The sequence below is a fragment of the Anguilla anguilla genome, chromosome 9 (assembly GCF_013347855.1).
Source record: "Anguilla anguilla isolate fAngAng1 chromosome 9, fAngAng1.pri, whole genome shotgun sequence".
Lineage (NCBI taxonomy): Eukaryota > Metazoa > Chordata > Actinopteri > Anguilliformes > Anguillidae > Anguilla > Anguilla anguilla.
The window spans coordinates 2,220,817-2,244,448 of record NC_049209.1 but is presented as its reverse complement, the minus strand read 5'-3'; the positions used below and the strand labels follow the sequence as shown (position 1 = coordinate 2,244,448).

At 47.2% G+C, this 23,632-nt stretch overlaps 1 protein-coding gene across 3 annotated transcripts; it reads right to left on the bottom strand.

The window, feature by feature from the left end:
* Positions 1-1,999: 1,999 nt before the first annotated feature.
* LOC118236388 (core histone macro-H2A.1) lies at positions 2,000-18,499 on the bottom strand. 3 transcript variants are annotated; one of them, XM_035434719.1, is made up of 9 exons: positions 18,342-18,499; positions 14,847-15,044; positions 13,134-13,240; positions 12,522-12,719; positions 12,226-12,336; positions 9,198-9,297; positions 6,654-6,743; positions 3,137-3,311; positions 2,000-2,662 (listed from the first exon to the last, which is right to left on the bottom strand). In XM_035434719.1, the coding sequence occupies exons 2-9, from the start codon at positions 15,016-15,018 to the stop codon at positions 2,497-2,499; spliced, it is 1,119 nt and encodes a 372-aa protein (XP_035290610.1). In that variant the 5' UTR covers positions 15,019-15,044; positions 18,342-18,499; the 3' UTR covers positions 2,000-2,496. The 3 variants fall into 3 exon arrangements, with proteins under 3 accessions (XP_035290610.1, XP_035290611.1, XP_035290612.1); XM_035434720.1 differs by lacking the exon at positions 9,198-9,297 and adding an exon at positions 8,107-8,197; XM_035434721.1 differs by lacking the exons at positions 2,000-2,662; positions 9,198-9,297 and having other exon boundaries at positions 3,175-3,311.
* Positions 18,500-23,632: the final 5,133 nt, after the last annotated feature.

Here is a 23,632-nt window from a genome sequence, read left to right as displayed (position 1 = left end):
CCCCGCCAGCCGCTCGGCGTCCATAAACCTGCGCGGTGAGAGCAGAAGGCCTCGAGACGTTGGCATAACAAGGTCACGGGGTTAAGTGTTCCCCTCGCCTCATTCCGAAAAAAGAAAGAGTTTCAAGCCGGACGGTCCCAACATCGACTTCTCGACGTGATTGAAGCAGCAGATACACAATTATTAGTCCAACCTTTAGACTGGACACGCAGCCACACTGGGCATAAACCTGTAATATCGCTGACAGGCTACAATAATCGAATCATTTATTTTATGTTCATCAGGTTTTAAAATGGCCGCCCTTAAGCTCAGGATGGATATGTGTTACGTGCGCTTACGGCATACGAGACTGGAGAAATGCAGCATCAGACAGCATGCATTTTCAGAACCTGTAATTCTATATTTGTGTTAAGCGGAGTCCCTCCATTCGCATCCCTCATCCAGACTGTGACAGGACCAGAGCTTCATTCTGGGCCTCTCATCTCAAGGGCCACGTTACCCATCATGCATCTGACCCTGATGCCGCCACCCTTCAACGCAGATTGTCACACGGAGCGGAAAAAAAAAAAAAACGAGAGAGAAAGATTACATCATCAAGGACCCGGGCGAGGGTGGGGGGTGCCAGGGTCGCCGTGGCGATTTCAGCGCGGAATTCTACGGGACGCTTCCCGAAAACCTCGACTCCCAAGTTCCGCGAAAAAGCGCCCTCTCCGTGGGCTCTGGGCGGGACGGGAAGAGGAAGACTAATTGATGCTCTGTGATTAAAATGAGCTCTGGAGCGGAGAAGACGAGACTCCTCTCTCCGCTAGGGTTCCAGAGTCCTAATGAAGGACAGATTACATTCTTCTCATGAACGCTGGCAAGATCTTTGATGGCCAGCTTTTTTTTTTTCTTTTCTTTTCTTTTTTTTTACCCCCTTGATCTTCCCCAGTGTTTGTTTTACTTTATTCTGTTTTTTCTCCATATAATTTTTTCGTGCAGAGAATAAAATTTCATCTTGCGGGAGGGAACTGCAGTGGGAAAAGCAGACCTTTGTGGACCAGGGGCTTTACAGATGCTTTGAATTTGAGGAGTTTTCTTTTTCCTGAGAGAGCCGGTTGAAAAACCGGGCTGAATTTCCTGGGATTAGCCGCGAGATGAGCGCCTTCGAGGAGGTCCGAGCCGGCCGGGCCTCCCTCTCGCGGTGGGAAAGTGACCCCAGCCCGACTCCTGATCCGCAGGGTCCGCTGCCAACATAGCCCCAGGATGAGATAACGGCCTGTGCCTCATTCCACCGTGAACGCCACAGGAGGCACTTAAACCACCCTCACCTCACCCCCCCCCCCCAGCAGGGCCCCCCCCAGCACCTCACCTGTGTGTTGGGGTGCCTGACCTCACAGGGGGCTGGCTGGTGGGAGAGAAAGAAGTTCAAATTGAAATTATTAATGAATCAGTTAGTTTGATAATTTTGCCCACAGTTCATTCGTTTCAGATCTGCTTCTGCCTCCTGAATCAATCCAAAAATAAGCAGCAACAAAGATCCTCTATCCACTCCACAGATGCTGGAATCCTTCACAGATATCACTTAAACATGACTACTTTAGCAATCACTACACCACTATTACAAGAATGCAAGTCTAAGGTCTTGGGAAAAAATTATTTTCAGACGTGGTGCTTAGAATTATTATTATCAATTTCTCATTGGTTATGAATTTTTAATACAGTACTCACCAGTAAATTGGAATACTTGAGGGAGAAGTGCTGCAAGTGAAATGTCTCAGTTTATGACATCAGTCCGCCATTCTAGAAAATGATGCTTAAACAGAGAGTGACACCTACTGGTGGCATTGGAAATCACACCTTCATGCTGACCTTTGACGGTCAGGAAGTCTGACACAATGAGCAGTCTATTTAAGGTATTGATTTCTCATGATATGTAGCTGCAATTGATAATGTAGTAGTTGCACTTCATACATAGGTAAAAACAAAAGAGAAATTATGAAATAAGTCCAAAACATTGTCACATTCCAATATTTTACTAAAACATTTTACATACACTCCAAGTCTAACAATAATACACATTATGAACACAAAAGGCTGCGACTGCACCTATCAAAAAGAACAACTAGAAATCAACGAAACACATAGTAGCACAATACAAATACAAAAATGTACCTGCCAGATCCCTTTCCGGACAAAAGATCACAGTATTGCAAACACTCGGAATGCAATTCTAGCCTTCAGTAAAAAGATTTCTAGAAATACCACATAAATGACAAACCATTTCATGTACCACCATGGAAACAGTGCAACTCAAACCAGATGTCAGTGTCAACAACATTTATAGGAAATGTGTTTTTTTTATACATTTGCTCAAAAGATTTAGCCAGAATAAAGTTTAAAAACAAGTTATTAATGATTTTTTTAATAAGGTTTTTCTCCTGATAAGGGTAATTTTTTTTTCTCATCAGAAAAACTGAAATTAGCCTATAAATTGGGGGAGGTGGGGGCAAATGTTTAGTTGGAATCAAGCTTGGCCATTTCCTGCACGTAGATCCCTATGCTCTCGCTGTCGAACAGCACAAAGTAAACCGTCTTGATTGAAGAGGACATCGTGGCCACGAAGTAGCTGGAGATGGCCTTCAGGATGAGCTGGGCGGCTGTCTGCTTCGGGAAGCCATTCCTGCGAGAGCAGAGACGCAAAACAGAAATGTGTTTAAAAAAAAATAAAACGAATTCTGTCCACTGTGCTGTGTGAATCCTAATACACATTTTAGCGATTTGATTTATTATTCATTTATCTTTTGTTTTTATATTCCCTTAAAAACTACCCACTGTAAAACACTGTCTGACAGACGTGTTTTTAAACACTCCTGTACGAAGTAAAAGCCGATTGACTGATTGATGACATCACACAGTGGGTACCACCTCTACTTTAGAAATTCATGGGTACTGACGAATCACTGAAGAACCAAGGACATGGTAAAAAAAAAAAATGGTATTATGCGTCATGCATTATAGCACAATATAATAAACTTATAACAGATTTATTCCAATACAATAATGCTGAAAACAACTTAAAAAAAATAAATAGGAGCCAGTGCTGGAGAATCGCCATGGAGACGCTCACTGGAGGCGGTTGCCATGGAGACCCTACCTTCCGCTGCCAATGGAGGGGAAAGCCACGGACTTGAGCTTCTTCTCGTCGGCCAGGGCCAGGCAGTTCTTCACCGTCTTGTCCAGCAGCTCCTCGCACTTGTCCGAGCCCCAGCCGGGGCTGTGGCAGTGGATCACAAACTTGGCGGGAAGCCCAAAGCCGGAGGTCAGGGCGGCTGGCGCGGGAAGGGTGTGAGAGAGAGAGGGAGAGGTGGGAATAAAGAGAGAGAGGGAGAGGTGAGGAAGGGTGTGAGAGAGAGAGGGAGAGGTGAGGAAGGGTGTGAGAGAGAAAGGGAGAGGTGAGGAAGGGTGTGAGACAGAGGAGGTGGGAATAAAGAGAGAGAGGGAGAGGTGAGGAAGGGAGAGACAGGAGAGGGAGAGACATGGAGGGTGAGAGAGACAAAAAGAGACAGGGAGAGACAGAGAAAGAGAGAAGAAGGGGAGGGAGGGAGAGACAGGTGAGAGAGAGAGAGAGAGAGGTGGCAGGGAGAGAGAGAAAAAGAGAGTGAGTGAGAGATATTCTATACAGGCCTTTATCAATTTATCACAGACATACTGTACGGTACAGACACTGGGCACAGACACTGGGAACAGACATTGGGTACATACATAGGGTACAGACATAGGGTACAGACAGGCTACAGAGACAGAGTACAGACATAGGGTACAGAGACAGGGTACAGATGTACAGTACAGACATTGGGTACAGACAGGGCACCGACACAGGGTACAGACAGCGTACAGACATAGGGAACAGACACAGGATACAGACATTGGGTACAGACGGCACACAGGACTGAAAGTGTCAGTATTCAGCTTGTGACTGACACCTTCAGTGTCAGGAAGAGAACACTAGTCTGGGAGAACAAGAAAGCAAAAAAAAACTGGAATAATGTTTAATGTTGCAGAAATGGCACTTTGACTGGCCAGAGACTGAGAAGAACTTCGAACGAAGGGCTCAAGTTTTTGGATCCCACATGAAAGACAGACTGAGAGAAATCTGTTATTCATAACCCCTTGGAAAGGGTCCCGTCATAATGGGCAACATATTATTATTTCCCTTCGCCGAAATGCTGGAAGGATATGAAGTGAGAAGCGAGTCAGTTGAGCATAATTACAGCCCAAGGGGGACTGAGTTTCAGTTGGACTTAAATTCAGAAAGTGCACTGAAATGCCCAGATGCGCTGGAGACAGCGGAACGGACGGAATATCAAGAGTGTCTGGAGCAAAGCGGCTCTAATTACTTTAAAGCGCACCTCGAGTATTTCACTCTTTGTCGCTTTTCAACTCCACCATTCCTTCATTTGTTATTATATTTTTATACATCAGTAATTTGGAAGGGTTTTTAAAATATCCCGGCAGGAGAATCAGAAACTGCAACACAGTGCAAGCGCTGGCTTTGGTGTCCTTTTTTATGTAAATAACATTGGCCATTGTTGTTTTTTTTTACTTCCTAGGAGAGCGATCTTTGGGTTAACTCAGCGAAGAACTCTTGTGCCCTCCAAGTTAACAATTATTCTCACACTTAAGACATTTTAGCTTCAGTTGGAAAAAGATAAATCTGTCCTGGGGCACCAGCATTACTGCATGTGCCGGCAAAGTCAAAAGCTTTTTTTTTTTTTTAGAAAAGCTGATTTTAAAGCAATTTTCTTTTTTTCTTTTTTTAAAAAAAAGGGCCTTAATGACCCGAAGACCAGCATGCCACAGCGTGTTAGCAAGCCTCTCCAGCGCTGCCTGTTTACATACAGGCTGCTGCTTCCCCCTCGAACCCGCGGCCTCCCGCTCAGCAGCACAACGCTCCCTATCTGGCTCACAGACAGCTCCTCTTTACCACTGCAGTCGAGCTAATTCAACAAGACCCGGCAGACCTGAGCAATCATAGGAGGGCTTGGTCTGCAGTCTCCACGACAACACCAGCACGTCCATCAACGTCCATCAATGAGCGAAGCTGAGGCTGCGTTGCGCAATCATCGCTGCTCATTCCGATCAATGACATTTGCGTCTAAGTGCTTGTTGCTCCAGGGGACGAAGGTTTCAAAGGGGCACTATGCTGGAATTACCATGGAAGTAGTGTAATTACCTTCATGTTAGCTTGCAGCTTTCACACTAACACACTCTTCTAAACTAGCCTCTGTGGCATGACGGCTTGATTCAGTGAATCCACCTCTCCTTCTGCGTCATTCATGACTCAGCAGGTAAGGCTGCACTGGGCCATCGCCAAAAACACACTTACACTTTCAGCGGGCGACGGCAGTTTGAGAAACGCGTCTGATACGGTGTTGTGTAAAGTCTGACAGATTAAGAGATCAGCCCTTTAGGGATGCAGCGAATGCGCACATTATAATGTCCAGTGTTATTTCAACTCTAGCAGTGTTAATTGAAGCCATAACAGATAACTATTTTCTGTTAAGAGTTGAATTAACTCTGTTAGATTTGAATTAACACCAGACATTTTACTCTGTACTCCGGCTCCTCCTTGCCCTCTACATCTGGCAGATCCAAGCTCCCGCAGCCCAACAGCACCAGGAGGCTGCAGTACTAATGTCGATTAACCTGGATCCCAAGTGGCTCGGTCAGTAAAGCCACTTCCCAGGAGTGCATGCTGGGTCCTGTAGTTCAGACATCTCAGCTTTGAGCCGCGAGTGTCACCGGCCAACTACGACCGAGAATCTGCAGAGAAATAGTTTTAGTCCCAGCCAGTGCAGGGTGGGTTTCAGGCCAGAACTCCTCCAGTTACCACGGAGACTGTTCCTTCCCATTGGCAACCGGACGTCATTAGGGGATCTAGGCCGCTACTTCAACCTGTGCTAGCTCCTCTCTAATGGACCATGTGACCTGCTTCATGTGCTTCAGCTGTACCAGCCCTCCAAGGGGATACAGGCGCTAAACTCAAAGCTATAACTGTTGGTTTAAAATAGGGGAGGAAAAAAATGTAAAAAGAAAATGTGTGGCACACCCACAGGGAGGTTTCAAACCACATTTGCAGGAACAAGCCCCGCCCCCTGCCCAATCAGAGCAAGGCCCTTACCTCCTGCCACCTCTAGGGGGCGTCAAACCTCACCTGCAGAAACAAGCCCCGCCCCCTGTCCAATCAGAGCAAGGCCCCTACCTCCTGCCACCTCTAGGGGGCGTCAAAACTCACCTGCAGAAACAAACCCCACCCCCTGCCCAATCAGAGCAAGGCCCTTACCTCCTGCCACCTCTAGGGAGGTGTCAAACCTCACCTGCAGAAACAAGCCCCGCCCCCTGCCCAATCAGAGCAAGGCCCTTACCTCCTGCCACCTCTAGGGAGGTGTCAAACCTCACCTGCAGAAACAAGCCCCAGCCCCTGCCCAATCAGAGCAAGGCCCTTACCTCCTGCCACCTCTAGGGAGGTGTCAAACCTCACCTGCAGAAACAAGCCCCGCCCCCTGCCCAATCAGAGCAAGGCCCTTACCTCCTGCCACCTCTAGGGAGGTGTCAAACCTCACCTGCAGAAACAAGCCCCGCCCCCTGCCCAATCAGAGCAAGGCCCTTACCTCCTGCCACCTCTAGGGGGCCGTTCTTCTTGCGCAGCTCCTGAACGGCCTCCCCAAACTCCTTCCCTCCCTTCTTCTCCAGGGCGCTACCTGTGAAAGGAGGAGATTTCTGGACAGTTAGGCGTCCGGCAGCAGGGCTGGACAGACAGACAGACGGACGGACAGAAGCACAGACGGTGAAGCAGCCGCATCTGAACCAGGGACAAGCAGGACAACACAGCAAGCCGTCGGACTCGCGTTCCTCCGGTCCCTCCCGATCGCTACGGAAACACACTCCACTGCTCTCTGCTAGGCTTCCCTTCTCCCAGAATGCACGTGGAAACGACACGTTTACTTCAGATTCCAACTCCTGTGCTTCTGGAGCAATGTTTTCGCTTTGGCCCAAAGCAGGGGACTCAAACTCCAAACTTGGAGGGCTGCAGTATCCGCTGGATTTGGTGCGTTTCAGAACGAGTGATTAATTTATATTACTGAGTGACTAAAGAGTCCACACAACACTGTTCTCAAAGCCAAAACTAGCTGTTGATTGACAGGAAACCCCAAATATCCACACGCACTGCGGCCCTCCAGGACTGGACTTTGACACCCTTGGCCTAATGTAAAGATCTCAGCCGGTCTTAAGATATGTCTCCCATCAACTACAATTCCCAGAAGCCTCATCTTCAATGACAGGAAGCAGCGGAGTGTGACACCCAGAGAGGAGGAAGACGATCGCCGTGGGCGTGAGCATGTCGGCCACAGACAGGAAGCAGGAAGCAGTAAGGGTGACCTGGCACAATGGACGTGGCACAGCCTTCACTCAAGCCTGTGGTATGCTAAGCGATGACGCATGTTCTTCCTGCCCTTCCACTAAACTGAACACACACACATAGCCACTGTCTAGCCCAGAGTTCAAAAGGGCAAAAAATACAAAGCAAGAAAGAAATGTTCTGTTCCTCAGAAATTGTCTTATATGCCCAATCCAAATCCATTCATTGCTATATATGATATTAAATTTATGAAATAGATGTAGTTGGAATAATTTAGTCCACCTATTTTTATCTTTATTTTGTACATGCCTGCATTATATGGCAGTGGTACCCAACCCTGTTCCTGGAGATCTATCATCCTGTAGGTTTTCATTTCAACCCTAATTTAGGACACCTGATTCTGCTAATGGGCAGCTCAATGAGATCTCCAGCAGCTGAATGAGGTGTGCTTTCTCAGGGTTGGAGTGAAAGCCTACAGGACGATAGATCTGAAACAGGGTTGGAAACCACTGTTATGAGGTATAATAGATGGCAGACATTAGCATATATTACTCTGTATACATAGTTTACATGCAGGCAGTGGGGCTTCAGATCTTTGCCCTTAAACGAGCGGCTCAGGGCTGGAAGAGATGCATCATGGGAGGGCCATGGCTGGCGTCGGTGCACACAGAGTCCCACCCCCACCGAGGCGAAGGCTCCATTACCTACTTCACCCCCCGTATGGAAGGAAGAATTGGTCGGGTGAATAACAGCGTCGCTGTCGATGGTGGCAATGTCAGCTTGCACAACTTGCAACTACAAACAATGACAACAACAACAACAAACAACAGCCACAACAAAATGGAGTCAAACACAGTGGAAGAGGTACCGTAGGGGGGTGGGGGGTCAGAGGAGGGGGGAGAGAGAGAGAGGGAGAGGGCAGGAGAGAGAGAGGGATGGAGGGGGGGTGGGAGAGAGAGGGCGGGAGAGAGGAAGAGGGAGAGAAGAATGGGGAGAGAGATGAAGGGAGGGGAGGGAGGAGGGGAGGGAGGGATGGAGCGAGGGAAACAGAGAGAGGGAGTGGAAAGAGAGGGAGGGAGAAAGGAAGGGTATGATAGAGGGAGGGAGGGAGAGAGGACAGGAGAGAGAAAGAGGGAGAGAAGGGGAGGGGGAGAGAGGAAGCGAATGGGAGAGGAGGGAGAGAGGGAGGAAGGGACGGAAGGAGAGAAGGAGAGAGAGGGAGGGAGGAACAGAGTGGAATAGAGGGAAGTAAAAAGAGAGGGAGTGAGAGGGCAGGAGGGAAAAAAGGGACAGAGGCAGAGGGAGAGATAAAGAAAACGATAAAGAGATAAAGAGATAAAGATGAGACGGTGAGAGCGCTCCTCCTCGGTGCGTCTGAGGGCACAGAAGGGGGGGAGGGGGGGGGTGATGGCTGCAGCAGGGCGGGACGGCCCCGAGCAGACCCCGCCCCCTCTCAGCGCTCACACGCACTCTCACACCCGTCACACGCTGGAGGAGTTTACACACCGCGCTGCACAGATTTGACTAAATCCTTGAAAGCGTGCACAGCCCTGGGTCACCGGCTGTGTCCTCCCCCCCCCCCACCCCGCCACCCCACCCACCCAAAAGTGTGTCTTCAGTGGCTTTCCACGTGGATGAGCACTCAAGTGACACAAACGTATTCTAATAAAGATCGTGTTAGCGTGCGAGGCGCTAAAAGATGCATTTAACGCTACGAAGGTGTTTTTGCATCTATGGTATTTCTCCTTTCTTCCAAGGATTTTTCAAATCCAAGCAGGCCAGCTGGGGGGCTCACCTAGATCATCTTTAAGGTCAATGTCAGCATTGGTGGGGTTGACTACACCCTCCACGTCAAATCCAGCCAAGTTACTGATTTCACTGTGAATGAGGTTGAGCTGAAAGGAAGGAGAACATGCAGCGGGACAGGAAGAAGGAAGCAGAGCCGTTAGAAGAAGGACAAACGCAAGCGTGAGATTGGGGGAAATTAAAGGCAATTAAAAGCGCGAACGTCCGGGTGTCAGCACAAAATAAAAGTCTGGTTACCAAAAGGGGGGGGGGGTGACATAAAGGACACATTAAGCACAATTTGCAGGTTCCCCCCTCCTCCCCCCCAGCACATTTGCATTATAGCATAACTGGGCCAATGAGAGATCTCCAGTGGAATCTCTCATTTGATTGGTCAGTATCTATGGTTTCTGAGCTTGTGAATTATCCAGATTGATGTCTTCACTTGAAGCGTCATGCTAAATTATCAACAGTGGACAATGCAGGGGCTCAAAAAACCTTTGAAAAATAAATCATTGCTTTTATCAGTTTTAGGTTCACTATTTATTTTCAGCCAGCTGGGGAAGCAATGCTGGTTTCAAGTCCTTATTTTAATTTTAAAAACAAAATAAATGATTACTATATTTAATTACACTCACAAGCTCCCCTTGTGTTCAGTGACTCCATTTTAAGAACTACTCTTTTTTTAAACACACTGCTGCCAGTGTTAATCAGATGAAGCAGACAATGCGTGACTGTCCCTGCTTAATGTTCAAATAAGCAACTGAAGATTAGAAGAAATGTTGAACAATACAAAAAGTGCTTGTTGCTGTGCGGTTTGACTGAATCAGCCCTCTAATGTCAGCACATGCAGCTCAGAGGAGTCACTGTCACGACTGTAGATTTATTTATTTAAAATTGTTTTTTTGCAATTCTAACAACTTTTGCATTTACGTGCCAGCATTGCTAACCCTCTGGATTGCTAAAGGCTGGACAACCTACAGGCCAGAACCCAAGATTCAAATCATTTTTAATAGAGCTTCATCTCCTTCTCAGGAAATGAATTTTGTACATTTTCTTTCCGCGTTCCAAGCTTGGTGCGGGCAAAGCTTTTCTTACTACACAGAGCACCGCTGCAGCAAATAAAAATTTTGGCAAATTGCAGGCCGGATGTTGGACAAAAAATAAAAATAAAAACAAATTTGCTTTCAAAAGCATCAGCAGGTCAGCAGCTAGTGTGTGTGTAAGCAGCTTGGTTTAAGCCTGACTGGTTATGTAAGTGTGTAAGGATGGAGGTAAGCAGCTTGGTTTAAGCCTGGCTGGTTATGTAAGTGTGTAAGGATGGTGTTAAGCAGCTTGGTTTAAGCCTGGCTGGTTATGTAAGTGTGTAAGGATGGAGGTAAGCAGCTTGGTTTAAGCCTGACTGGTTATGTAAGTGTGTAAGGATGGAGGTAAGCAGCTTGGTTTAAGCCTGGCTGGTTATGTAAGTGTGTAAGGATGGAGGTAAGCAGCTTGGTTTAAGCCTGACTGGTTATGTAAGTGTGTAAGGATGGAGGTAAGCAGCTTGGTTTAAGCCTGGCTGGTTATGTAAGTGTGTAAGGATGGAGGTGAGCAGCTTGGTTTAAGCCTGGCTGGTTATGTAAGTGTGTAAGGATGGAGGAAAGCAGCTTGGTTTAAGCCTGGCTGGTTATGTAAGTGTGTAAGGATGGTGTTAAGCAGCTTGGTTTAAGCCTGGCTGGTTATGTAAGTGTGTAAGGCTCGAATAAACTGGCATGTGAAAGAGGAAACAGAAAGCAGGGAGTTGCCTTCACAGCAGGGGTGTGGCCGGGGGCGTGGCCGGGGGTGTGGCCGGGGGTGTAGAGAGTGACCCCAGGAGGCCTCAGAAACAGTGAAAACAATGGGCAGGTAAAGTCAACACGGCATTCATTCAAGCCTTTCTATGGCAGGTACAATACCTACTGCACTGGCACGACTACTTTTCACACAACCCCTGGCCTGAAAACAGGAAATGGCAGTTCACTAGCAAAACGGTGACTTGGAAACAGATTTCTCGGGAAAAGGCGGGCACCTTAACTCTTAACCGCATTTGCAAACCTCAGAATGTGCGCTTGTGTGTGTCTGAGTCTGTGTGTGTGTGTGTCTTGTGTGTGTGTGTGTGTGTGTGTGTGTGTGTGTGCGTGTGTGTGTGTGTGTTGAGTGTGACTGTGTGTGTCTTGTGTGTGTGTGTGTGTGTGTGTGCGTACGTGTAAGTGTGTACATGTACAGCTATCATCTGCTTTTACGGATCAATTAAGAGCAGAACACACCCCGGCAGGACCTGCAGCTCTCCAGGAGCAGGTCTGCAGGGCGGTCCCGTAGAGCAGCGTACACTAACAGAGTCTGCACTGCAGATCATAGCCACCCTCCCATTAACACGTCTAACGTGCCGCTGACACCCCAGCTACAGCGGGGAACGTGTGGCGGGTATGGGCGGTTTCTCCTCCTGACAACACGAGCTGCTGTTGTCCCGCCTGCCGGCCGGATGAGCTCCGCGGCGGTTAGCGGTGGTGGTTAGCGGTGGCGGTTAGCGGAGGCAGTTAGCGGAAGCGGTTAGCGGTGGCGGTTAGCGGTGGCAGTTAGCTGTGTGGCTAAACGGCAGGGGTGTAAGAAAATATCGATACACTTGAGTATCGCGATATTATGTTTTGGGACACTGTACCGATTCTCAAAAACACTGTATCGATTTTTAATTAATAGTTTACATGCAAAGATTTGTGGCAGACAGTGGTTCATTTTGTGTTGTGTTTAAACCCCCGGCCGCTAGATGGCAGTGTTGTAATCTACCTTCAGCCATTTGACTGTAAACTAGTAAACTTTTTTTTAATTCAGATTTTATGCATATGGTGGTGTGTTCTTTACACTATGACAGTTTTCCTAAAATTACATTTAAAAAATAGCAATATATCGCCTTGCTTACGGTATCGCAATATATCGCAATATATTGAATCGTACCCCTATATTATGATATGTATAGTATCGCCTGATTCTTGCCAATACACAGCCCTACGGAACGCCGGTACCTTCTGGCCCAGGAACAGGCTCTTTGTGGAGAGGACGGTGAAGCCATCGGCCGGGGTTCCCTCCGTTGTGCTGTCCGCGCTGGCGGCCTTGCTCACCTCCCCCTGCTTCTTCTGGGGAAAAAACAAACAATCCACAGTTTGCCTGATAAAACACTGCACTTATCACGGCTCGCTCCCACGGCTTGTGATTTAACACACGAACAACACAAATTAGGCCCTGTGTTGAGCCTACACATGCTGTGGTTTATCCTCCTACAGCTGTTAAAAACGCACGGTGCCCGTGTGTCCCCCGGTACCTTGGCCTTCCCGGGCCCCCTCTTCCCTCCAGCCTTCTTGGCGGCGGACTTCTTGGCGGGCGACGTCTTGGACTTCTTGGTGGGAGGCGGGGTGATGATGGCCTCCAGCTTGCCCTTGCTGCCCCTCTTCTTGGCCAGCAGCTCGGGGTGGATGTTTGGCAGGACCCCCCCCGCCGCGATGGTCACGCCCTTCAGCAGCTGCAGACGGGACACGGGAGAGTTTCCGGGTGAGCGGAGACCTGCGACTGTGCGGCAGGACCCCTAGAGCAGGGCTGCCCAACCCTGCGCCTGGAGATCTACTGTCCCGTAGGTTTGTACTCCAACCCTAACTAAGCACACCTCACTCAACAGCAAGAGATCAAGTTGAAATGCAAATTAGTGTGCCAGGGTTAGGCTGAATTAGAATTATGGTTGAAACAAACACACACACACTCACGCACACACAGAAACACCCACACGCATACACACACACACACACACACACACATAGAAATGCCCACACACACAAGCACACACACACACACACATGCCCACACACATGCACACACCCACACACACACACATGCCCACACACACACGCACACGCACGCACGCACGCACGCACACACACACCTGGTTGAGCTCCTCGTCGTTGGCGATGGCCAGCAGGATGTGCCTCGGGGTGACACGTCCCTTCTTGTTGTCCCGCGCGGCGTTCCCGGCCAGCTCCAAGATTTCGGCTAAAGGGGGGGGGGGGGGGGGGATAGAACAGTGTGATAAAGACGGGCTCTCTCACCACAAACACACAAACACACAAACACACACACACACAAACACACAAACACACACACACACAAACACGCAAACACGCAAACACACAAACACACAGAGGAACAGCAGTAAAGAGAGAACATACACACCACCAAGGGCACCAGAGAGAAATACGCAGGCCCAGCAGACAGACATACAGACGGACGGACGGACAGACAGGTGGATGTACGGACAGCCAGGCGGACAGTTCATGGGATGAACAGGCAGACGGATGGACAGACAGACAGACGGACAGACAGACAGACAGATGAGCAGACAGACAGATGGACAGGCAGACAGACGGACAGACAGACAGACAGATGAGCAGACAGACAGATGGACAGGCAGATAGACAGACAGATAGCCAAACGGACAGCCAGACAGACGGATGGACAGACAGACGGACAACACACAGACGGACAGTCAGATGGACAGACAGGTGGATGGACGGACAGCCAGACGGACATTCAATCGGATGAACAGGCAGACGAATGAACAGAACGACCGACAGGCATACGGACGGACGGACGGACAGACAGACGGGCAGACAGACAGACAGGCAGGCACACAGGCAGACAGACACACAAGCAGACAGACAGACAGGCAGGCACACAGGCAGGCAGACAGACAGACAGACACACAGGCAGGCAGACAGACAGACAGACACACAGACACACAGGCAGACAGACACACAGACAGACAGACACACAGGCAGGCACACGGGCAGACAGACACACAGGCAGGCAGACAGACAGACAGACACACAGACAGACAGACAGGCAGACAGACACACAGGCAGGCAGACAGACAGACAGACACACAGACAGACAGACAGGCAGACAGACACACAGACAGACACACAGACAGACACACAGGCAGACAGACAGACAGACAGACACACAAACAGACAGACAGACAGACAGACAGGCAGACAGACACACAGACAGACAGGTAGACAGACACACAGGCAGACAGACAGACAGACAGACAGACACACAAACAGACAGACACACAGACAGACAGACAGGCAGACAGACACACAGGCAGACAGACAGACAGACAGACAGACACACAAACAGACAGACACACAAACAGACAGACAGACAGACACACAGGCAGACACACAGACACACAGACAGACACACAAGCAGACAGACAGACAGGCAGGCACACGGGCAGACAGACACACAGGCAGGCAGACACACAGGCAGACACACAGACAGACAGACAGACAGGCAGACAGACACACAAACAGACACACAGACAGGCAGACAGACACACAGGCAGACAGACAGACAGACACACAAACAGACACACAGACAGACAGACAGACAGAGACAGACAGACAGGCAGACACATAGGCAGACAGACACACAGACAGACAGACAGACAGGCAGACACACAGGCAGACAGACACACAGGCAGGCAGACAGACAGACAGACACACAGACAGACAGAAACAGACAGACAGACACGCAGACAGACAGAGACAGACAGACAGACAGATGGACAGACGGAGCCCCGGCCTCCTCTCACCGGTCAGGTACTCCAGCACGGCGGCCATGTAGACGGGGGCCCCCACGCCGATCCGGTACTTGGGGAGCCCCTTCTTAATGTAGCGCAGCATCCTGCCCACGGGGAAGATCACGCCGGCCTTGGTGGACCGCGACGTCTTGGTGGTCTTCTTTTTTCCTCCGCGGCTGGACATGGTGCTGCTGCAGCCAGTCTGGAACTCTGCCGGGCGGAGACAGTGCACAGGCCCGCCGTTAGCGTTAGCACAGGCCCGCCGTTAGCGCTATCACAGGCCCGCTGTTAGCATTAGCGTTAGCACAGGCCCGCCGTCAGCGTTAGCACAGGCCCGCCGTTAGCGTTAGCACAGGCCCGCCGTCAGCGTTAGCACAGGCCGGCCGTTAGCGTTAGCACAGGCCCGCTGTTAGCGTTAGCACAGGCCCGTCGTTAGCGTTAGCACAGGCCCGCTGTTAGCGTTAGCACAGGCCCGCCGTTAGCGTTAGCACAGGCCCGCTGTTAGCGTTAGCACAGGCCCGTCGTTAGCGTTAGCACAGGCCCGCTGTTAGCGTTAGCACAGGCCCGCTGTTAGCGTTAGCACAGGCCCGCCGTTAGCGTTAGCCTCGGGACCCCCGGCTTTCAGGACCCCGCGCTGGTGGAATCGGCAGTTAGGACCCCGCGCTGGTGGAATCGGCAGTTAGGACCCCGCACTGGTGGAATCGGCAGTTAGGATCCCGCGATGCCGGAACCGGCAGTTAGGACCCACGCGCTGGCAAAAATGGCAGTTAGGATCCCGCGCTGGTGGAATCGGCAGTTAGGACCCCGCGCTGGTGGAATCGGCAGTTAGGACCCCGCGCTGGCGATGTGAACTCCTCCCCCGCTCTTACCCACTCGCTCAGATGTGTAAAAGCGTAAATGGTTCATATAAAACAAAGACGTGCCATGCACTGATCTGTTCTGGCTTATTGCTTATTATCTGCTGTAGTGTAGTCACACTGAACTGCAGTATATATTTAAAAGTGCGTATATGAGAAGCTCCTGTCCTGTTTACACTTAAAAGTAGTTAACAATGCGACACCATATGTACTGTACGTTCCTCTTTTACTCAAAACCAGTTAACAATAATTGGGATTGTTCATTTATATGTGTCTATGCTGCACTTTATTAAAGAATGAAAGACAGAAGATGGCGTTACATCAGGTTAATTAATTGTGTCCATTCTACATGCTGTGCTGAGAACTGTAAGCAAGAGAACATCCAGTCACCATATTGGATTTTTCAGACTCCTTTTCCCACATCGAGGATTGCACGCATTAGAGATGTCCCAAAATGAATTCCGCAGCTTGTGCGGCACAATTTCAAAATAGCCTAAAATTCTTGCCACGTGGTAGAGTTGGTAAAATGAAATATTTAATTAATTAACCCCACAATGTCAACTGCACAGAAAACCAGAGTGTGCTCCTGTGTCTGTTTGCACAGGACCCGTCTTTGTGGGTGCATTACATTTACATTACAGGCATTTAGCAGACGCGCTTCTCCAGAGCGACTTACACAATATTTCGCATGGCATTTACATCACGTCCATTTGCACAGCAGGATAATATATACGGACGCAGTGCAGGTTAAGTACCTTGCTCAAGGGTACAACCCAGGAATCGAACCCGTGACCTTCAGGTTACAGGACCAGTTTCTTACCCATTACACTACACTGCCACCCCCGCTTTTGTGCAGGGCTGAAGATGCCAGGCCTGACTGGAGCTATCCGTATCATTGCGTCACCCTGTGATGACCCAGCTCTTCCCCAGGAGCCAGGCGTAACGATCAGACAGTCTGTGCACACAAGCTCTGCCCTCTGCCCCTCTGCCCCCCCCCCCCCCCCCCCCCCCCCCCCCCCCCCCCCCCCCCCCCCCCGCATACCCCCAAAGTTTCTGTGTCCAAAAGAACAGACGCCAAGACTGCTGAACACACACGGGCTAGGGCAGTAACCTTGCTCCTGGAGATCTACCGTCCTGTAGGTTTTCATTTCAACCCTACTTTGGCACGCCCGACTCTACAAATCAGCAGCTCAATGAGATCTCTAGCTGTTGAATGAGGTGCGCTTTGTTAGGGTTGGAGTGAAAACCTGCAGGACGGTAGATCTCCAGGAACAGGGTTGGTTACCATTGGTCTAGGGGTTCAAACTCCAGCTGAGCACACTGCAATTGACCCAATATCCACTCAAACATGGTATTGTTGTTTATTTATTTTTAGGCATCTCCAAACACAAGCCCATTGTGAGTTATCATTAGATTATACCAATCAGGGCAGGGAGATGACAAAAGAGCTCACAGCCAATACTGTGCCAGCAGGTCATGTGGTACAATCACATGTTCTGTGTTTGCAGGACACAATCTTCTTTTCTTAAAAGGCACATGTTATGCAAAAGACCAACTGCATGCTACTCACTGATCATTAATTTGATGTGTGAAATGCTGGTATTTTGTAGTACATTTTCACAGTCTTGTGCTAGATTGCCACATCTCACAAGATATTTTGAACACTGATACAAGGCATATTATTATTATTATTATTATTATTATTATTATTATTATTATTATTAATATTGCATAATAATAATAATAATAATAACAACAACAACAACTGTTATTATTATGATTGCTGTTATTATCAATAATTTAAAATTGTGGCAACATTTTCTGCAATTACGTATGTGTATTTGCAGTATATATAATACAATGCATATAATTATTTGTGTAGCCTACACATTTCATAATATCAAACATTTTCAATATCATAAATAATACGTATTTTTATTTTGATTAGGATCATTATTAATGGTACAAGTAATATTCATAATGGCATTTTAATCTTATTTCAGCTTAAAATGGTCAGTCAAAATCACTGCCTTCTGCATGTTTACAAGTCCAAGAAGCTGAAACGTCAGCGCATGGATGTTATCTTACTGTGCATCCTATGTAAATGTAAATTATTCATTTCGAAACATTATCCTATTTAGCTAAAGGGAAAAAATTTAATATAAATTTTTACCGCTGACAGCGCATCAGTGCTTTGTTTCGGCTTTGCGAGTCCAGAATCACGGACAATTTCAGTTATTTATGTATCAGTATTCACTAACATGCAAGCCATTTCCGTGTTTTAAAAACCCATGTGATAACCTACAAATCGCAGCGAGACACGCTAAGACAATAAAGGAATGCTAGATGAAACGGGCCTTTGTAGTAAACATGACACACGTCTTGTACCAAGGACATTAGCTGGCTAGCTCTTAAGCTCTCCGCTTTTTTGTTTTAAAGAGCGGAGTTGCGATCACACCTAACGTCATGTAGCGAGATAGCATTGCTATAAATACAATTCCAGCTGCACGGCCTTCATCTGCAAGAAAATGCGAAACGACACGGTAAAAAACATGGAGCCGGAACAACGACCGAATTTGCCTAAAAGGAGCGGATGGTTTTCCGGCGTGACACAGGTGTAAATGAAAATCAAATACCGTCAATTACTTACAGAATAGAGAGCAGCAATATGTCTACTGTTTCAGTCAGCCCCCGAGAAACAAGCCTGGGCAGTGTCTGTCTGACTAACTCCCACAATCCATAGCGAACCAAATTATTGAGCTGGTACAGTATCTGCGCTACAGACTTCCGTTCAGAAATATGGTCATATCTAAATAGAAAAACTTAACCAAGAAGTAATACGACCCTCAGACTTTACGTCTGATCGTTGTGCTGTATTTTTTGTGTGCTAACGTTCAAAATTGCCGCAATCCACCCGAAATACTTAAGACCAAAGTGTGTTTTGAAGTACTGATTGATTAATTATTATTTATATTATTGTTTATTAATTATGGAATTATTAAATATTATTAATATTTGTAATTATTTTGTATATTAAGTTTTTGAAAAATTTTAAATACATAATACAAGTGTCTTGGATGGCAAAAACCTGTTGGAGTGAAAATATTTAGAAAGTATTATTTCTATTTTTGCTGAATGTCCCTTGCAGTGCAGGAGAGGTTCATATGGGATAAAAAATGAATTGTCGGGTCTTACACACACGCATGCACGCACGCACGCACACACACACACAAGCACACGCACACAAACACATACACACACATGCACACACGGACACACACACACACACTCACAATCATACGCGCACACACATGCACACACGCACACACACACACTCACACTCTCACACACACATACACTCAGTCACACACACACACTCGAACACACACGCACGCACATGCACACACACACATGCACACACGGGTGCACACACACGCAAACTCAAACGCACACACGCACACACACACACACATGCACAAACGTACACACACACAGTGGGTATGATTAATAAATGATTTAAGTGTAATTTAACAAAAATGATGCCGTTTGCTCATTGAAACAGTTTGTTTATTTTTCAGTATTTCACTGCAAAGTTAGGGATCTTGCAGAACCTTTATGTTAATGCTAATCTTGCATGTAGCCATATATTTAGAATAAATTATACAGCACATGGCATAAAAAGTGTTTGCTTCAGTTTACTTGTGTACATCTTCTAAATCTCTGCATGTTTCCTATCAATATCCCAGATTTTTATAATCATAAAAGCAATTTCTTATAATGACACAAGAGGGCGCCATTATCCCACTTGCACTAGCGGCAATACCACATTTTCTATTCTTTCCCAAAGAACTTAACACACTCTGTGCATGACATTCAAGATAAATTTCATTGTTTTAAAAAAAAAAAAGGTTTTGATGAATGCATAAAGAATTCACAAAACATATGTGCATTTTGATTTGTTAACAAAAAATAATTTAATAGACATTTAATGAAAAAGACCTCAGAAGAATAGTAATTAAGTAATTAAATAACCCATTGTAAAAAGAGAATCAGCAATGCATGTCCTGCATTGAGCTAGCGAAAAATAACCATTTGTGTCTTTCAATGAAAAACTATTATTACTGGTGCTACTCCAAAGTGAATTTGAGTTCATTTTCATTTCATTTTTTTCACAGACGCTAAAGCTAAACATAGCCACTTCCCCATTTCAAATTTTAACAATAGCAGATGATTGCAATTCCCACAACTACATTTTCTTCCCAGAAATCTGTAAAGGAAATCCCCTGAAAGACTTGTCTGAACCTAAAAAATAAAATGCTATTGCTTGAACGAAGGACATCTGCAGTAAAATTAAAACAAATTAATTATCTTCTAATTCCGGTTGCCAGGGCCACATCAGCATATATCACCGAGTCCCCTTCAGGAGTCAGATTGTCAGGCTAAATGAGAGAACATTTTAAAAGGCTTGCAGCTGTAGGTATTGCATTGTATATTTTTCAAGAGCTTGAAAAGTTTTTCAGGTTTTTGTTTTGTTTTGTTGTCACCTCCCTCGTGAACTCCTCTCTGTCTTCTGGATGTTTCCCCTCTTCCTTCAAAAGGGACCACATCACCCCGCTGCTCAAGGAGCACAAACTACACCCCTCCGTCATCCAGAACTACCGCCCGGTATCTCTCCTTCCTTTTCTATCCAAAACGCTTGAACGAGCTGCATCTAACCAACTCTCTGCTTTCTACTCTCAGAATAACCTGCTCGACCCCCACCAGTCTGGCTTCAGGCCTGGCCATTCGACAGAGACTGCACTTCTCTCGGTCAGTGAGTCACTCCATGCCGCACGAGCAGCCTCCCTCTCCTCTGTCCTGATTCTGCTAGATCTCTCAGCTGCTTTTGACACGGTTGAGTAGGGTTGGGTCGGTTTCCGGTTTTGCTGGTTCGGTCCGGTGTACAAGCTTAAACCGGTTTGATTTTATGCGAACCGACTGAACCAACGTCTTTATGAGACGTTCTGGCAAATTAGAAAGTAGCCTACATCAGCAACCTGTGCCGATGGCGCTAAATCCAACTTGTATTACATTAGTAATAAGCAATATGACAACGTGATTAACGTAATATTATGTTTGTTTATAAACGGAGCCACTAATGTCTTGAGTGCAAAAAAAAAAAAAAAAGATTGGCAGGCCGTGCGCAATTTAGTGCCGAGGTCGGCAACAAGGAGATCAAATTTCATTATACAACGGCTTGGCTGAATACTCGATTCTGATTGGTCCAAGGGTGGGCATTATTTCTCAGTAAAGGGACACCTCGGCCTTTTAACAGTTCTAAAATCAATGTGCTACAAAATCCAACATTCTAAAGCAGTTTAAACAGCAACATTATTCTTTCGCTTTTGAATTGTTGTTACATCCCCTCCCGTTTTCAATGTCCAATTTCACTATTGATGGAAACGTTGAATCACATTTCTAGTTACTGTTGCTAGCTTTACAAATCGGAATTGTCCCTTATTTGGAAAGTAGAATAGGCATTCCACATTTAACTCATGGCTACGGACGCATTTTCATCCGTATGTTTGTGAACGATTGCGTTTAGAGTAACCACTGTTTTGAATACAATTCAATAGTTAGCTAGCTAGCTAGCCGGGATAACAAGCATGCCATGAGACCATTCCGACCTAAGACCAAGAATTTTAATATTGGCTAGGTGACAAGTGACAGCGAAACTATCATAAAGCTAGCTGGCATTCAAATCCCGTTTCAGAGGGAAAACACTTTGTCTACAATGCATGACCGCAACCTTTTAAAAAGCGAGGCAGAGCTAGGGAGATGAATTTGATTGAGGTTTCATGCAGTTTTCTTAAATAATGTAATTACAAAAATGATCAAAATTTATGCTAATTGTATGGTAAAAAACGAGAAGGAACTATTTTTTCTTGATAGAATCATTGTTTTCATAGAATTAACGACCAGAGGTTTTTGCTTAACAACGGTGGAAATAGAACTACCAACCGGAGTTCTGCTTGACAACGGTAAAGCCGCTACACTCTTATTCATGGGCTCTCATTATGTTCCACTCGGGTGCGGCTGAGTCATGTGCGCCTAGTGGTAAAATTCGGTATTACCGGGCCGATCCGGTATTTGGCTTAATATCAAACCGGTTTGAAAATTTTTACATTGGCCCAACCCTACTGTTGAGCACTCCATCGTCCTGACCTCCCTGGCAGCAACAGGGATCTGCAGCACAGCCCTTGACTGGATTGAGTCCTACCTCTCCGGCCGCTCCTTCCAGGTTGCCTGGGCTGGTAGAGTATCGCCCCCCCCCCCGGCCCCTTGCCACAGGAGTTCCCCAGGGCTCGCTCAGTCCTCAGTCCCCTTCTCTTCTCCTTATACAGCAGATCCCTTGGCCCTGTAATCTCTGCCCATGGCTTGTCTTATCACTGCTATGCTGACGACACGCAACTCTTTCTCCCCTTCTCCCCATTGGATACACAAGTCCCTGCCTGCATCTCCGCTTGCTAGATGGACAATCACCACCTGAAGCTCAACCCGAGTAAGACGGAGCTAATCTTCATTCCTGCTCTAACCTCTCCCCTCCTTAATTTTTCCATTTCCCTAGGGGACACCTTAGTGACATCATCACCCTGTGCCAAGAATCTCGGAGTGGTGATGGACAACAGGCTGTCCCTCTCCAAGAACATTGCAGCGGTAAGCCAGGCATGCAGATTTTTCCTGTACAACATCGGAGAATCCGCCCCTTTCTCCCCACCTACTCAACCCAGCTCCTGATCCAAGCAATGGTACTATCCCGCCTGGACTACTGCAACTCTTTTCTGGCTGGCCTAATGGCATCTGCCATCAGACCCTTGCAACTCATCCAGAATGCTGCAGCTCGTCTGGTCTTCAACCTCCCCAGACACTCCCACGTCACCCCCCTGCTCACTACCCTCCACTGGCTGCCCGTTATGGCTTGCATCAAATTCAAAACATTGGTCCTAGCATACCAGGCAGTCAAGGGATCAGCCCCAGCATACCTCCACAAGATCTTCAAACCCAACATGCCAGCCAGACCCTTCCGTTCTGCTACCTCAGGACACCTGGCACCTCCCCCCTCTTCACACTTGTGTTTCCCGGTCACGTCTCCTGTCTGTTCTGGCTCCATGATGGTGGAATGACCTTCCCGTGGAGGTCAGAACAGCTGAGACCCTGACCACCTTCAAGCGATGACTGAAGACTCACCTCTTCAGGCTGCATCTCTCCCCTACCTCCCTGTAGTCCCTAATTGACTATGTTAGCTTAAGGTTGTAGCTAGGTAAGCTGTGTATCTTAGTTGACTTAGTTATTGCACTCATGCCTACTCAATTATTGCTTGTATTATTTGCATAGACTGCTTTGTTGCTGCTTTTGTTTGTGTTGATCAGACTAACCTACAGGGTCCAAGTTAAACTACGCAGTCATTCCCTGCACTTGGAACTGTACTTCCCTCTAGGATTTTCAACACACTTGTTCCTGGTTGTGGTTATACACTTTGTTGTACATCGCTCTGGACAAGAGCGTCTGCCAAATGCCTGTAATGTAGCTAATGTAATGTAAATAAACGAACAATAAATAAATGAATAAATAAATAAATGAATGAATGAATGAATTAAACAAATGCCTACAGCACGTGCGGCTGATGTACTGGAGTGAGCTGCCTCTGAAAGAAAGCAGAAGTCAGAGGATGGAAAAGCAAAATGGAGGACGTAAAAATACATGCCGCGGTCAGTGTGGTTAGCGCGGTCAGGCTAATGCGCGACCTGGGAGATGCATGCTTCACACTACAGTGTTGTGCAAGTTCACAGTTCACAAGAGCAAGCTCAGAGTTCAGTTCGCATAGATTAAAATGAACTAGATCACGTTCATAGTTCAAGATTTAGAATTTTGAACTAAGTTCATAGTACCACTAGTACAACT